A 16,915-nucleotide genomic window follows, 5' to 3' on the forward strand; every position below is an offset into this window, starting at 1 on the left:
GGTTCAAGAACTATTTTTATCCTGATTTAGAGTAATTTCTTGCAATTTGATCATTGTTGATTGGCTGATATTGTCCTCATAAATTTCAGTACAATTTTTTATTATGTCAATTGGAATTATCTTCCATATACCATTGACCTAACACAAAAAAAAATTAGTTGCTTTATAGTTCTTATTTTTTTTAATTTTTCAGTTTAAGATTGAATATCTAGATATGTTTTGTTAATATTATACTAATTGTACTATAAATTGAATTAGAATATAATGATTTGTAATATAACAAAATCAGGATACATTTGTTACACAGAGTGCAATTGCCCTAATACAGGTTTTATCGGGTCGATAAATTCTCATTTCAGGAAAATTGCGTACTGTGTAACTAATAATATTAATCACTTATTGTGTTGTTTTTAGTTTTTTTTATATGTCTAACAGTTCAATGTTCATTTTTTCTTAAAGATTTATTCATAACTTCCTTACTTTCTTTAAGTGTCTGTCACAAGTCAGGAGCCTGTTGTTAAATGGTTATTGATGGTTGCTGTCAGTCATATGTTTTTGGTTTATTGTTTGAATTCTGTTCACATTGTTACATGCAGCAGTTTTTTACTGCTTATTGTATCAGCTTTCTCATTGTTCAAGGCCTACCACGACAATCATATCCTTATTTTTACAAATTCAATTTTAAATTAACAGAAAGTGCAGAGCTTTTGTGTTAATTTTAAGCAGCATTCAATATATCATTCCATACTTCATTACCTTTTTCATCTAGTAACATTAAAAGTATGATTTCTTAATTTCTTTCACATGTTGCAATTCAACACATTCATATATTATCATTTTATCAAATTATATAATTGTAGTTATAAATAAACACAGCTAGTTACAGAAAATGAGGTTTAAAATCAGAGAAATAGACCCCAATCCAAAGTCTAAGCATTAAAGAAAATTAAAACTTTGAAACCCAAAATTCTATTGTGTTAACAAATGCTCTTGTTAGTGCTGAATTTGTATTTATTTCAATATAAAATCTATCAAATGTTGAAATAATAAACTATCATAAGCAAAGATATGTATCAGTGGCAGATACAGGAGCTGAAGTAGAGGTTATCATTACTTTTTTAATAAATAATTATAAATAATTTTTCTGCATTTTTATCATTTTGGACAAGTATGCCCCTTCTACTTCCATGATTCCTATATAGTGAACGTGGTTGATAGTTTAGATTATTTTTACCGATAACTGCAACGAATTTCAGCTGACGGCGACTATAGATCTTTCACTTTGTCTTGCCTGTGTAAACTAATTACAAAATTGACTCTGCCATAAATTGCAGGCATATGTCTGGAAACTCCCAAAAACAGGCAAGACAAAACTGCTCTGGGAAAAGTTAAACTAAATTAAAGTAAGCTTTTTCAGCTGAGTAATCACTTAGTCTTTGAAAAAATGTTAACAACTATGGGGTATTTTTGTAATGATCTATAATATAAAGCTTTCATTAGATTTGAGAATTTTAAAAATGTTTGAATTTTTGTCTAACAGTTAAAATTTATTCATCAAACATGTCAAATAAAGTAATAAAAAAAACCACAAGATTTTTCAATTCAACATTCTTTACTTGATACAAATAGTAAAAGAATGACAAAATGAAATTTTTTTTAGTGAAGCATTTAAGCATTTATATGTATAGAAAGCTAGCCTAGCTCTATACAATCTCCCTTATACAATACTACCTTCAATTGCCTCTCCATTTGGCCCTGTTAATTTGGTCTAAAATATTTGTAAAGTTTAAACAGCAGGCGATATTCCTCTTAATTTCTTAAATTTCATTTCAAAAAATGTTAATGAATGGAAGGTAGTAATATATTGCCCATGTGATTTATTGAAAGCAAGACAACAATAATTGGAAAAGCATAGAAAAGTCGTGATCATTAAAATTGAAAGTTGATATTACCATTTTTTTTTAAATAAAAGTGTAGGGCAAACTTAAAATATTGAATGATATGGCCTTTTTTAAAATTCAGAGATGAGAATAAATTAGAACAACCAAAATAACTGAAAAATTAGTAACATATTGCTACTGTAGATTAGTAAAACCATCTTTCCCTTTTATAGGTCAGCCCTTATTAAAAACCTGTCATTTAACAGCCCTAATTAAAAAAAGATCAACCATATCATTTTTAGACATAATTTTATGTACCTTGAAATCAGTTTGAAGATTTTTACCTAAAAAGATTTCTCCTTGAAGTCAGTTTAAAAATACCACTGAAAATTCATACTTGATTGCGATAAAAACATTTTGTACTTTTTTGACAACTTTAAAAGTTATAGTTTTCTTTGATTGAAAATAAGATAGAAATTTGCTCAATATACCAATGAGAATGAAAGGCGTGGAGTATATTCCAGTTTTATTATTTCTATGGTGTTTTTAAACACTGTATATTAATTTTATTCTACTTCCCACCAACTTTCACCAGAAGGTGCTTATAGTTTTCTAAGATCATCTCATGCTATACGTGAACCTTTAATATAATATTAATACAATAAAACATACCAGTGATATCTGAGTTGTTGGTAGGTTTTGCTTCATCATATTCACCCATTTGTCAGTATCAGCTGGGTCATCACACTGTAATCAAAATATCAAAACACATGGAAAGGATAAAATATTTTGTTTGCTTTTTATGAACTTGTACTACATGTATATTCATGGACAGATGAAATTTCAAAACAATAATTATATGACTCAAACTATGAATTTTATGATAAGTTGAAATCATGCATAAATGAAAATAACATTTCATAATTTTTTTGGTTTAGAAGTGCTTTTCTAGATAAACTTTAAACAGGAAGTCTCAAATCTTATCATTTGAAAGCAGGGAATTCGTTAGTCTTGTATTATTTTTAATTTTAGTTTCTTGTGTACAATATGGAGTTTAGTATGACGTTCATTATCACTGAACTAGTATATATTTGTTTAGGGGCCAGCTGAAGGACACTTCTGGGTGCAGGAATTTCTCGCTACATTGAAGACCTGTTGGTGACCTTCTCCTGTTGTCTTTTCAATGGTGGGGTTGTTGTCTCTTTGACACATTCACAATTTCTATTCACAATTTTATTATGTATAAGTAACTGAATACAGAAGGAGATATATCACCAAATGGCAATTGAAAAAGAATAGAAACATTCATTAATGGATAACTTTGCAATTGCTCGATTGACTTTGAACTTTAGTTTCTAGATTATGCTTATATTATCAGCACGGAATAGAGATTTGATTTCTTGCAAAAAAGCCGACAAATTCTTGTACAAGCCTGAACAAATTAAGGATATTGTTACCTATATTAAGGTCAATTAGTGTCTAGTGGATATAAATCTCATTTGTGATCAATTATACCATAGCTTTTTATTTTCATATTGTAATTACCGGTATATAAGAAAATCTTATACTCACCTGAATATAGAATGTTCTTTTGGCTGTTACTACTTCAAACAAATTATCTCTACTCGAATGCCTGCACAAATAAAATAAATGTTTTTTTCACTATACTACTTTTCACCACAATAATGTAGGTTGTATTCTATTCAAGTATTTCACAGAAATTATTAAAGAACTGACAACATGCAAGAAACAGCTATAGTAGCATTATTACAAATTCAGCTCAATTTTTCATCATATGAGGCATGGTTTTCATGGTAACCCAAAATAATGGAGGAGATAAGTATCAATACACATGAATGGTTCATTTTTAAAATCTGTAAAGCAAATCTAAAAAAAATAAACAGACTTAATCAGTCTATATCTAAGAAATAATTGATGTAAGCTATACTTTATTGTAGTTTTAACATGGGTAGGCATTATATTCGCGATTATTTTTGCCCAAGCGATAGTGAGGTAAAAAAAAACACGAAATATAAAGCCTACGAATACCCATATTAAAACTACAATAAAGTATAGCTTGCATCAATCATTTTGATTCTGTTTGGGACAATTAAGGTAATTTCTATGTCTGATGTGCATAAGTGTAGAGAGTTTGTATAGACTCTTCCATAAACTTCCCTTTTTTTGTTTGAAAACAGGCAATGGACTGGCAATGTGATTTTTCAGAGGGAGAAGGTGTGAACCGCCAGCATGAAATGGTTGTCCTATCTAGGTCAAATACATGAATGTCAATTTCAAACTGCAACACATTACAGTCATAATAAATGAATTAGTTACAACGAGTTTGTAAGTGTTTTAAGTTAATGAACATGATGAGTTATATTAAATGCATGCCAATTTGATAAAATTCATTATTCTGAAGTAGTCAATATATGCATGTGGAAACACATTTTATTGGATTTAGAGCATGGGTTTATTCACAAAGCAAAAGAAGCATGTCATATTAGAATTGTATTCAAAATGTCATATCCATTGTAACAGATGAACACTTATAATTAAACTTTAACTACATGCATTCATGTGTAATTACATATCATACATAAATTTTCATAATACCTTTAAAATCATACTTATTTTTCAATATGTACGCAGCATTATCTGAAATTTTCTGTTGACTGTAATACTGATATAACTTCTATTTTCTGACCAATTTTTTTCTCTCTCAAATTATAAATAGGGGCTTGTATACATTAAGCTTAAACAGGCATTTAAAACAATTTAAAGAGGATCATTGGCATATATTTCCCCAGATAGAATTTTCTGGTACTTTAAAAGAATGTAGATTTTTCCATGATTTTTTTCAAAAATATAATAAAAAGTTTGGGTCACTGTGCTATTTTTCAAGCGACAAGGTGTGCAAAATTGCATAAATTTGCATAGATTGTTCATAAAAAAAACTGTTCTTTGTGAATTAAAAGAAATCTATAAGATAGAATTTTGAAATAAAATATGAAAAGATAGGTTTTAATAAAGGCATTAAGAAAATAAAAATAAAAAATGATGTCACCGACCTTGTGTTCTTGCTACAAGTAAAATGGAAAATTTCTCTATGTAAAAATTTAACTATAGGAGTTCTCTCTCCTTAAATAGCTTAGCTGACAATTTATTTGATCAAACACAAATATTAGTTGTTTGATCAATCAGACTAAATAATGCATAAGTAACTTATTTTCCTTCATTCCAACAAACAGATTAACTCATCCATGGCCAATCTGTCTCAAAATTTTCAGAGAAAAGAAATAGACCTATTGTGAACACTGCTATTTTTAAATCCAAGATGGTGGTGTACAGTTGATCTACCTTAAAAGACATGCAGGTTAAATTTTTTCCAGCTTTAAATCTATGTGCAACTGTTTGGAGATAATTCTTTAAAACATCACTTATGTGTAGTTCAGTTGGCAATAGAATATAAATATCAAATTTAAATGTATTTGAACTTCACCAAAAAAATGAAACTTAACACAAACAAAGTCAAGCCAGGATCAGGAGAAATCTATATATTATTTGACACAGGAAGCATAAATAGTGAACTACTAACCCTGATGAAGATCTTCTTACATCAATGATGTCAGCCTTTGGTAATGTTCTAAGGGGCTCTTTTGCCTGCAATTATGCAAATAAATCTTATACAACATTGTTATTTTCACATGCCTACATGAAATTTCTTTACTATAAACTCAATTTTTCATTGCTTGATTGACTTGAAAAACAACTTTCTCATACTCGTACATTGTTTTCTTAGAAAAGAGTTTAAATGAACAAAAATGTAGAATCTCTTTGACCTGTTTTCTTATAAATTTGTAACACCATCCTTCATTAAAATTCCACCATCTTTATCAACATGCATCAAATAAATTTCCATAATAGAACTAGCCAGTTCCCATAGTTGGAAAGTGCATTGAAACAATTTTTTGGCTGTTTTACTTTTGCTGGCAGCTTCTGTTTTTGTTAAGTCAAGTACATGTCAATCACTCTGCACTATACTGTAGATAATTATTTTATATGGATTTCCGTTTTTATCGATTGTGTGGGTAATGTTGAACAACAAATTAAAATGTTAAAATTAGTGCAAATTTTCTATAGTCATGTATGAATCTATTTTCTATAGTCATGTATGAATCTATTTTCTATAGTCATGTATGGATCTATTTTCTATAGTCATGTATGAATCTATTTTCTATAGTCATGTATGAATCTATTTTCTATAGTCATGTATGAATCTATTTTCTATAGTCATGTATGAATCTTTTTTCTATCACGGGGGGGGGGGGTCTCTTCCTATTTAAAGGTATATACATATGTGCATCTGGAATGGGTCCCTTTTTTGATCCTTCAAATATATCAATGGGGGTGCAATTTTACGAGGAAATATATCAATAGGTAGTAATTGACCGATTGTGATATATCAATGGGTCATAAATTTCAGTTTGTTGTGCAACGATCTTCACTGAATTTCCCCAACTCTTTGTCATTAAAATTTCTACATCTGCTGAAACTTATTTACACAAGTTAAATATAAATTAAAGTGTATTGTATAATTGAAAAGTGTTTTTGATGTATAATAAGATTGTATATGCATATAGGTACTATTTGAGCTGATAAATATATGAATGGGTTATGATTTCGCTGTGAAATATATGTATAGGTAGACATTTCACAATTATTCAATATATGAATGGGGGGTGTTTTTAAAATCCCAGCTGCACACTTGTACCCAAAATCCCATGTTGAGACCCCCCCGTGTTTTCTATAGTCATGTATGAATCTATTTTCTATAGTCATGTATGAATCTATTTTCTATAGTCATGTATGGATCTAAAATAGTGGTAAATAGATTTAACTGTCTGAAAGTGTAAAACCCCCTTGTATGATATTCTTTTAATATGTTTAAATTTTCATTCATGGAGATTTTTGCTATTTCACTTATCTAAGAGTTTAAGCATTTCCAATATTCAAAACTTACTCTGTCAGAACTATAGTATTGAAAGCCACTTTCAGAAAACACAAAATATCTTCTCTTCCAATTCTTTCTCTACAAAATTGCAAATATAACTTCTTTTATATTTCTTATTAAAAATATCATTAAAAATATGAAATCATGTAACTTGGTTTTACCTAATTCTGTTAAGCATAACAATGCCAAAAAGTTCAATTTTTTACATATATGAATATCAAATCAAAATTTGTTAACGACAATGAAGGATGCGGAACCTCTTTATAAAGAAAAGTATATAAGTTACAAATACATTGTACAATTTAGTAACTCATTAATGCAATTCAAAACAATTTTGCACCATATATACAGTTGTATACAATCTTTGATCATTTTATGTATAAGTATGAAATAATACACTCTTGGTGCATGGTATACACATTTTACAATTTACAAGTTCATCGGTACTATATATATATATAAATACTTTCCAATATCATCAAGTTCTTTAATACAATTCAACAAACAGATAAGAATATGCAAAAATTCAAATAAAGTATACAATCAGTGCAATTTGGGGGAAACAAATATATGTTTTATTCTTATGTAATATAAAGTACAAAATAATTATAAAAAAAAACAGTGTAAGTTGTGACCAAGTACCAGAGTAGGTTACTTGCCAAAACATTATTTACCCTGGAGTCAAAGTCAGCAATATGAAAAAAAGTCTATTTGGTGTTAATGTTTTGTGTGTCCTTTAAACAAGGCAAATGAGTTTATGGAGGAGTTAAATTAACAATATTTCATAATCTCATCTCTCCTATTTATCTTAATCAGTTAAATGACAAAATAATGGTACCTACCATACCACCTTGTTTAACACAGTATCCACTAATATAACTCTGCATAGCACTTGCTGACAGACCTGATGACTCATTTGGACTTTCATCTGATGACCCTGGTTCTTCATCACTCACCTTCATTTAAAACAATGTTACTTGTTAAAAAATTTAAAGAAAACAATCTACATTTGATATAACATTTTTTCGTACTTTTTGGTGTACTTCTTGCCATTGTCAAAGTAAAATTATTTCAATATACCAAATTCAACAACATCATAATAGAATTAAGGGATGATATCATATTGGCCATTTTTCTTTTCAAAATCTTTAAAAGATACATGTACATGACAACATTTGAGCAATTTTCAAAATAGTAATCTTAACAGTTCTCAATTTGAAAAGCAACTTTTTAGTAAATTTCAAGGAACAAAGTAACTGGAGTTTGTTAAAACAACTAACAAAAATCAAAACAAATGTTAATAACATTATGATTCCCCCCTCTCCTCAACTTTAAAAAGGTTGTCTTGTGAGTCAAAGGAGGACAAGACAATTTTTCGTTCCAAAATCTCTTCCCCTCCCTTTCAGCTTAATAAAAGTTCAGCATTTCATCTTTTTTATTTCCTTGCAAAATTTCTTTTACAAAATAATCTCCCCTCTAACTAAAAGATATGGTTTAGTTTTCCGCCATTTACTGCATGTAGTTCAAAATCTGCAGAACCCTAGCTCTAGTATGGTCCTTATGTTATTTTTATGATATATCCATGGTCGGCAAATTATCAAAAAATATCATAAGGACCATCAGAGCTACAATTCTGCAGCCATTTTACAATCTATTTTACATAGTCATATTTACAATGCATTTTAATGCTTACTTTTTAATGAAATTGAGTTCACTGTGATGAACAATGAAATATTAGTATGCTAGCATGGATTTTTAACAGCAAAACATTCTATTAAGCAAATCATGTAACTCAAACATATTTTAATATATAAAAACTTAACATATACTTCCTACAATATCAAAGCCTTGAAATAAAACCTCACATAAATTGTGTACACATTTCTAATCAGATAGCCAATCAGATTATGAATGACAAAAATCACACTTTTTGCAAGTAGACAAAACTGTAAATGCACAGCCTAAAAAAATAATGAAATTATGAAGGTATTAAGCCTTTATTGCAAAATTATTTTACATTTCCTATTTCAATACTTCTGTTCACAGTTCTCCTCTTTGTGTCCCTCTCTGAACTACTACTTACAGTTAATTTTCATGAGAATATGAGAAAAGGGAAGTAGCTAGTACAACTGTACTATATTTCAGGAAGGTCGATTTAATTTTTTAACATAACTAGGTCAAACATATTTAAGGAATAACATTTTGTAAACAAATATTTCAAATTGTAATTCAGTCAATTTTGGCATGTAGCCCTATGTTAATAATAAAACAAGAATTTAATTTTTTTTATAATCTAACATAACTCAGTCAAACATTTTTTTTGGGAACAAAATTTTGAAAACAAATATTCTAAATTCTGATCAATAAAGTTTTGTAAGTAAAACTATGTTAATAACATAACAAAAGTATATAACAACAAGTTAATTTTAACATCTAACATCATTAGGTCACATTTTTATTTTTAGAATAAAATTTTGTAAATAAAATATCTTAAATTGCAATTTGATAAATTTTGGCATGTAGCCATTTGTCAATGGTAAAACACATAATGAGGTACTTTCTTCAAGGCATTGATATCAACCTGATGACAAAAGCTAACCAACTGGTTCTGCACACAACAAACTTTCTTACCTGTATCTTATTGTACTGTAGTAATTAAACATTTATTACTAGTAGATTCAATAATATTTTTTTAGTGAAGAAACATTTGTCAATGTCGTTCATGTTGATGTTTTCAGGAATTGCATTAGGGGCCCAATATATTAAACAGAGTAAAATAAAAATTGAAAATTATACCATGCAATTTTCTTATCAACACTTTTCGTTTTTTTTCTCAAACAAAAACAACCCTTCCAAAATATAAAACAGTGTCTTTGAACTGTATGTAGCATTCTTTGTACGCTCCTTCAAATTTTCAGACTTAAAAAACTAAAGGCTCTAAGGAGTTTGTGTCACTCACCTGATATTTTTATTTGCAATTGATGCATGAAATAATACAACCGTTATACTTTTGCTTTAGTTTAAACATATTTATTTATAGTGGATTGGGAAACAAGTTTTGCAACTTATATTAATCCCTTTCCACTTTGCGGGTGCGAGTGCTGCCTTGTAGCGGCATAAGCCTACTCTTTTTCGAAATCTACAAGGGTGTCTTTAACGTGCAAGAGATATGGCTCTTTCTTAACACGGGTCAGCCATTTATCGACCCTTTCCGACGGACTATCATCGTTTCCTTAAGACCATACTGGCAAATGGTGTCAAGGGAGAGCCGAAAATTTAGTTCCTGAAATTTTCATCCCGAACGGGAATCAAACCAGGAACCTTTGTGTTAGTAGCTTTAGTTTCAGAGATATAAGTCAAAAACTATATTTTTCCCTATGTTCTATTTTTAGCCATGTCAGCCATGTTGGTTGAAAGGCATGTTCATCGGACACATTTTTAAAACAATATACTCTAATGCTTATTGAATCTAAGTTTGGTTAAATTTGTCTCAGTTTTATTTGCAGAAGATTTTTGTAAAAGATTACAAAAATTAATGAAAAATGGTCAAATTTGACTTCAAAGGGCAATAACTCCTTATGGGGTCTATTGACCATTTTGGTAATGTCGACTTATTTGTAGATCTTACATTGTTGAACATTATTGATTTTTACAGTTTATCACTATCTATTATAATATTCAAGATAATAACCAAAAACTGCAAAATTTCCTTAAAATGACTAATTCAGGGACAGCAACCCAACAACAGCTTGTCTGATTATTCTTAAAATTTCAGGGCAGATAGATTTTAACTTGATTAACATTTTAACCATGTTAAATTTGCTCCAAATGCTTTACTTTCAGAGATGTAAGCCAAAAACTGCATTTTACCCCTGTGTTTTATTTTAGCTATGTAGGCCAAGTTGGTTGGCAGACTGGGTCATCAGACACTAGATACCCATATGATGATTGTGGCTAAGTTTGAATAAATTTAGCTCAGTAGTTTCAGAGAAGATTTTTGAAAAGTTAATGACAGACAATGAATGATGGACACCAAGTGATGAGAAAAGCTCACTTGGCCCTCTGGGACAGGTGAGCAAAATAAACAAACATATTTCTGGGTCATGACTTCAATTTTATCTGTACTTAACGTGAAATTGAGTTGCTCTTGTTGAGGGTATGTACCAGTTTTGAAGTTACTGTTAATGACATCTTTCAAATTTGATGAAATGAAGCTGACTGACATAAGGAATAAATTACCATGCAGATTTATTCCCTCAATTGTTGCACAGGCATTATAAAGATCAAATGATTAAGTTTTTTGACAAACAATTTTGTTCTTGTATTCTATACGAAACCAGCATGGTCCATAATTAATCTATGACTTAAAACTTGATTACAAACATTTCATTCAAATAAAATTCTTGTGCAATCTAATTACCTTCATAGGGATTTTACAGACAACTCCACCAGCAATTTCTGCTGTAAATCCTCCTGCCCTTGAATCTTTTTGACCATTACCAAGATCCTCATGCTTTACTGGTACCTTAAATCAAACATTTCAATGTTAACTGATGATTTCATAAAATAAAACAGGTGGGCACACTGAGATACATGTATCTTGCCTGGGTTTACTAATCATTATGCACACACTGAGATATCTTGCCTGGTTTTAATAATCAGTATGCACACAATGAGATATCTTGCCTGGTTTTAATAATCAGTATGCACACACTGAGATATCTTGCCTGGTTTTACTAATCAGTATGCACATAGAGATATCTTGCCTGCTTCTACTAATCAGCATGATCAGTACTGAATTCATTTACAGTGGATTCATTATTATTTGTTGGATACCAATTTTCGTGGATGTTGTGGGTATAGGTAACCGTAAACCATGAAATTAATTGTTCAACAAATGATAAGATTTTGACATACTCTTACATATACAAAGACTTCGTCGAAACCACAAAATAGAATGTCAACGAACACTGAAGTTTTCATTCATCCACGAAAACTAGTACCCATGAAAATAAATAAATCCACAGTATATCAAAAATGTTGCCTTAGAAATTATTAATGATGGTAAATCTAAGAAAGTACATTAGGAACATTTAATTCATAAAGTGCTATTTAAATGTATTAAAGATAGTATACTTACAGTTATTTTACTAGCATCATTTAAAGCTTTGATCCATCCTTCTAGATCATCTCCATCCTCTGCCTCTAAATATATGGTCCTCCCAGCATATGTTATTGCTAAAATTAATATAACACATCTAAGAAATGCAAAGAAGTTGTATGGCCTCTAAAGTTTATGGTTTCCCCAGCACGTGTTATTGCTCAAATTAATTTAAGACCATGAATTGTTTTTTAAAACAGGGATCAAACTTCTTTCATCTAATCTCAAAACTAGAGTGCAGATAAGATCAATGGACTGTGCTTTGAAAATTAAGACTTCTAGAGTGATGAAATAGTCTGTAAGCCTGTTATGATCCCGAGTTATGTTCTGAAAGGAATTATGTGTCACAAAACAATACACAAATGTATTTCATAACCAATTCTGACTAAATCCAGTTTTTTATTATTTGCCCAACTTCAAATGTATTTTTCTTGTTTTGGAATCCCTGTATTTATATTGTATTAATACATTTTGTGCACTTTTTGAAAAAAAATATTGTTTAAACTAAATGTATTTTTTTATAGAGTAAACAATATTCTTTTACTTGTGTATGTGCTTCTTTCAATTCACATGTCATTGTGCTTTTGATTTGTACTTACAGAAGCAGTTATCAACTTTTGGTCTAAGCTTTCTGGCATCACTAACCTATTAAAACATATTAATAAATAGATTGTACAATAATTAACATTAGGGCATACTCATGATTATAATATCACAGTTTAAAAATTCTTAGCGAAAACAATTTGTATTTAAAAGAAAATTAAGGTTGTAATTCCCTCAGGTAAAAGTCAAAGGTTGTTTTTGGTCTTTTTTTTTTGATTTTTTTTGTAAACTACATGTAGATTCAATGTATATCTTGCACATTGGCTGGCAAACCTTTGGAATATGGGTCAACCTGATGATATCTAATATAAAACTGTGTATTGAATACAACATAACCTTTATATTTTACTTAAATATAAATAATATGATTCAATGATCTTTAGTTGCCAGTTAATAATTCTATGATTTGATTGTTTCTATTGATATGATTAGAGCTTAAGTTATTTCCCTTGCATAATGAAAGTCAACATGCACAAATTTTTCACTAACTATGAAATTAAACTTGTTAAACTGTCATTAAGCTAGCTTGAGTTCATAAAAAGTTGTTTCTGAACCATTTTCATTAAGTTTAAGCATGGTATAGTCAATCAAGTCTGTTACAGACTTACTTAAACAGCATATTTTATTTTGGTTGAGAGAATATCAGTCAAAAGAAATAACTATAATCACTAAATATTTTAATAAGAACAGTGTTCTAATGTCCATCACAATAAATCTGTGACAATATTACTTCAAATGGTAGAAAAGTTCATTAAAATCAAACAAGAAATGACGAGACAATAATTTCTTTTGGAAAAAAGTACTTTTAAAGTTCTAAATGAAATTTATAATATATAAATAATGTATACACACGTATCATCAACATAGAAAGATCAAATACTTATTCTAAGTGGCATACCCTTGAAATAAAGTGAATTTCTATCTCTCCACAAGTTTTACTGTAGTCAGCATGTAAATTCTGAAACAGGAATATATAACAATATATCATATTAGTAGAAATTGCAATACTTGTGATAGTGTGAACACTGCATGAATAAACTGGTTTAGGAGTCAAAGAAAATATGAAATTGTACCAGAAACCAGTCCTAAAAGTGGACAGTTGTCTCATTGGCAATCATACCACATCTTCTTTTTTACATAAGAATGATAACCAGGTGCTGTGAATTAAGTGTTTTTGCATATACCCCCGGTACATTTTTTTTGTACTATATTTCTTATTTTTCATAATTTTTTCCCGCTGATACACATAGTTGATATAGCTCCCACTAATAATAGTTCCAAATAGATCCACATAATGTATGTCATTATACCATTACTCTATACTTGTCTAAGCATGAAATTGCCAGTTTGCTTCTAACCCTTTGAAACTGTATCTGGTTTTGTCAGTCATAAATTAAGACATGACAAAAAACACCTGAATTTAAATACTGTACATTAAAACTTTACCATCATGTTAACCAAGTATAATGAAGTATATAAAGCATGAAATTTAGAAAGTATGTCACTTACTCCAGGATTGTCTTTATAATAATACAGTCGACTTTTCTTCTCATCTAACAAAAAATATCTTCGTAGAAATTTTCCACTTCCCTCTTTTTCCTCTGCATTTAAGAAACCACAAAATTTTCCGTTCTTATCTTTGTAAGGCATTGTTCTTCATCTTATAGTGTCTGAAAGAAAAATTTAAAAACTTTGGTAAAGTTAATGTAAATTTTTCATTTTCATCTACATGTACTCTGGGCAGCCCTCTTCTAACATTGTAAAAGTACCAAATCAATTAACTGTGAATTCATCTTTTAATTTATAGTTTGTGGGATACCAGTTTTACTGGATTTTAAAGTGGGTAAACATGGTAAAAGTGAGAAAAAAAAATCAAAATGTACAAAAATTCACATTAAGCTTTTAGGTAGACTAATTACAAAAAACATAATGTACATATTTTTTACAATCCACAAATATTGGTATCCACAAATATTAATGGATGCACAGTAATCATAAAGTATGAGTGGGGTTCTCACTAAGGATTTTTTAAGGCGAGTCCAGGGACTCATCATTTTTGGCCATGGTATGTCCAACAGCAAGAAGAATATATTTTATTGCAATATAATGTAATATTTAATCCTCCATGGCCTAACAGAGCAATGAAATGACATTAAATTCAGATTACTTTTTAAACTTTTGCTATAAAATGATGATATTTGTGTTTAACTGTGTTCAGTTTATACAAATTTTTACAATCATGATGCATCTGTGGACTCGCCAGTTTTGAAAATGGTGAGTCCAGACAGATTTTGATGAGTCGAGGACTAATGGACTCGCCTTAGCAAGAACCCTGAACTGTATATGACTTTAAATAAAAATATTAAAATATTAATGATGGTCTTCTACATGTATTGAGAATGGTTTTTTTTATGTATCCTTTTTGATTCATGGACATTAATAATTGCTTATAATTATCTGTCAATACACACATTTATTTGTGTAGTCTTCTTTTTCATATTAAAATGACAGTGTACCACTGTCATCCTTGTTTAATTATTGTCAGTTTATTTTTCATTTGTACTATGCTGTAGATGTATGTCATATCCATTTAATGTAACAGGCTTTGCAATAACCAGGGGTCAACTTGCCAATCACCCCTAAAATTTGGTATGGGCTATTAAAATTTCTGCTTTACTTGTATAGAACTATAGATATATATTGTCTACAAAATTTATGCAGTGCCCAGGCTACCATGCCAAAATTTTAACTTCAATTACTCAGGTAAGTGTAAAAGTGTTTGTGCTAACAAATATAGTCTATTGTCTATAAAAATACCAGTTTAACTATAACGGTATCAAGTTGCTGCGGCCCAAACTGATCCAGCAATATTTTAATTTTCTCAATTTGAGAAGTTTTTAATCATTTAAACAGATTCAAAATTTGTATACATTAGCTTGGAGATCAGTTTGTACAGTTTTTTTGTTAAATGATATGAGCAAATCAGCCCTAATATGGATAATTCAGCCTGTGCAATACTGATGACGTTCCACTGTCGATATAAATCAAGAGTTAATATTGCTTTTTGTAAAGGGCCAATATGGGACTTTCACTTCCGGATTCAATTTTCTAATGCCTTACATGACTTTAGACGTATTGTTATGTATAAATTTGGGACGGATTGACTTGGGGCTGGATTGACATGAAAGCACTTATAATAACTAATACATGTACATGTATCTTTTCTCTGTATGCTAGTGATACTAAAATCTCATGATAAAATAAAAGTATGGCATATCCAACTTAAAAGATAGGCAAAGGTGACTTCCTAGAGGTCTTTTCCCGATCTTTGAGATATAGGTGTCAAACAGTCACCTACAGCTACCGTTTGCTTCAAACTAGTTAAAATTTTCCTTTTTTGTGAATATATCCTTATCGTGATTTATCAGAGGTCTCAAATATTTAACTGTTATAGTGTTACCATCATTTTTTTAAAGAATTAAAAATAAATTTGTCAAAATCAGATAATTTCTTGTCTTCAAGGTGGGTCTCATTGAGGTCTTAGCGTGACGAGGGATTGCTGATTTTTTGTTTTTAGCAGGACTCTTGAAATCACAATAATCAGAAAATTGCTTACTTACATAGTGTAAGCAGGATTATTATGGGAATAGGACAAAACAGTTAGGGGGATCACCTACTCTGTCCCGCTAGACCTCATTTCCCGTTTTCACGACACAATAATTTGACTTTCACGCGTTACCCTTACAAAAAATTGGCAATCCTGCGTCACACTTAGACCCAATGAGACCCACTTTGAAGATGGCATGAAAACACTGAATGTAATATTGTGGTTCTGTGGTACACCAAATAGAGCAAAAAATGCCTTATAAGGTCCATACATGCAGGATAACAATGATAACTAAAACAGTACATTTGGAGATGTGGGCTTAGAAAAACTCTACTGAGAAAGGGGCTTCTTGTAGAATATATGTCAAATAAATGCAACAAGGGTCATGTGTATGTATTTAACGAAACTTACTGTCTTTGTCATAGAAAAAGACTGTTTACCTTTTTCCTTGCCGTTTCAGGATACGGAAGTAAAATAAAATATAGGGACAATCTCCAAATACGAAAAGTTTATTTTGGAATTAATCACTTCACTGTGTCTATTTCATTTTTTCATTTTTTCTCTGAGTCAAATTAAGAATTACAAAACAGCTAAAGTATAAAATTATAGATTAAGTATCACATGTATTAGAGATATGATCTATTTTATTT

At 29.8% G+C, this 16,915-nt stretch overlaps 1 protein-coding gene across 12 annotated transcripts in view; it reads right to left on the bottom strand.

Moving 5' to 3' along the window:
• The window catches only part of LOC134715280 (pleckstrin homology domain-containing family A member 1-like), a 33,218-nt gene extending 16,321 nt beyond the window's left edge, over positions 1–16,897 (bottom strand). For 2 of the 12 annotated variants that reach the window (XM_063577378.1, XM_063577377.1), the window contains exons 1-14: positions 16,677–16,806; positions 14,168–14,328; positions 13,557–13,616; positions 12,655–12,700; positions 12,035–12,132; positions 11,315–11,419; positions 9,526–9,540; positions 7,737–7,850; positions 6,904–6,972; positions 5,479–5,543; positions 4,952–4,963; positions 3,453–3,513; positions 2,553–2,627; positions 1,732–1,768 (exon numbers count right to left, since the gene is read on the bottom strand). In XM_063577378.1, the coding sequence (XP_063433448.1) occupies positions 1,732–1,768; positions 2,553–2,627; positions 3,453–3,513; positions 4,952–4,963; positions 5,479–5,543; positions 6,904–6,972; positions 7,737–7,850; positions 9,526–9,540; positions 11,315–11,419; positions 12,035–12,132; positions 12,655–12,700; positions 13,557–13,616; positions 14,168–14,308 (898 nt within the window). In that variant the 5' untranslated portion in view covers positions 14,309–14,328; positions 16,677–16,806. Of the gene's footprint in view, positions 1–1,731; positions 1,769–2,552; positions 2,628–3,452; positions 3,514–4,951; positions 4,964–5,478; positions 5,544–6,903; positions 6,973–7,736; positions 7,851–9,525; positions 9,541–11,314; positions 11,420–12,034; positions 12,133–12,654; positions 12,701–13,556; positions 13,617–14,167; positions 14,329–16,676 lie in introns of all 12 variants that reach the window. The other 10 variants (XM_063577375.1, XM_063577380.1, XM_063577376.1 and 7 more) reach the window with 8 other exon arrangements.
• Between the last annotated feature and the right edge of the window lie 18 nt (positions 16,898–16,915).

Source organism: Mytilus trossulus, chromosome 4 (genome assembly GCF_036588685.1).
Source record: "Mytilus trossulus isolate FHL-02 chromosome 4, PNRI_Mtr1.1.1.hap1, whole genome shotgun sequence".
NCBI classification, from domain to species: Eukaryota; Metazoa; Mollusca; class Bivalvia; order Mytilida; family Mytilidae; genus Mytilus; species Mytilus trossulus.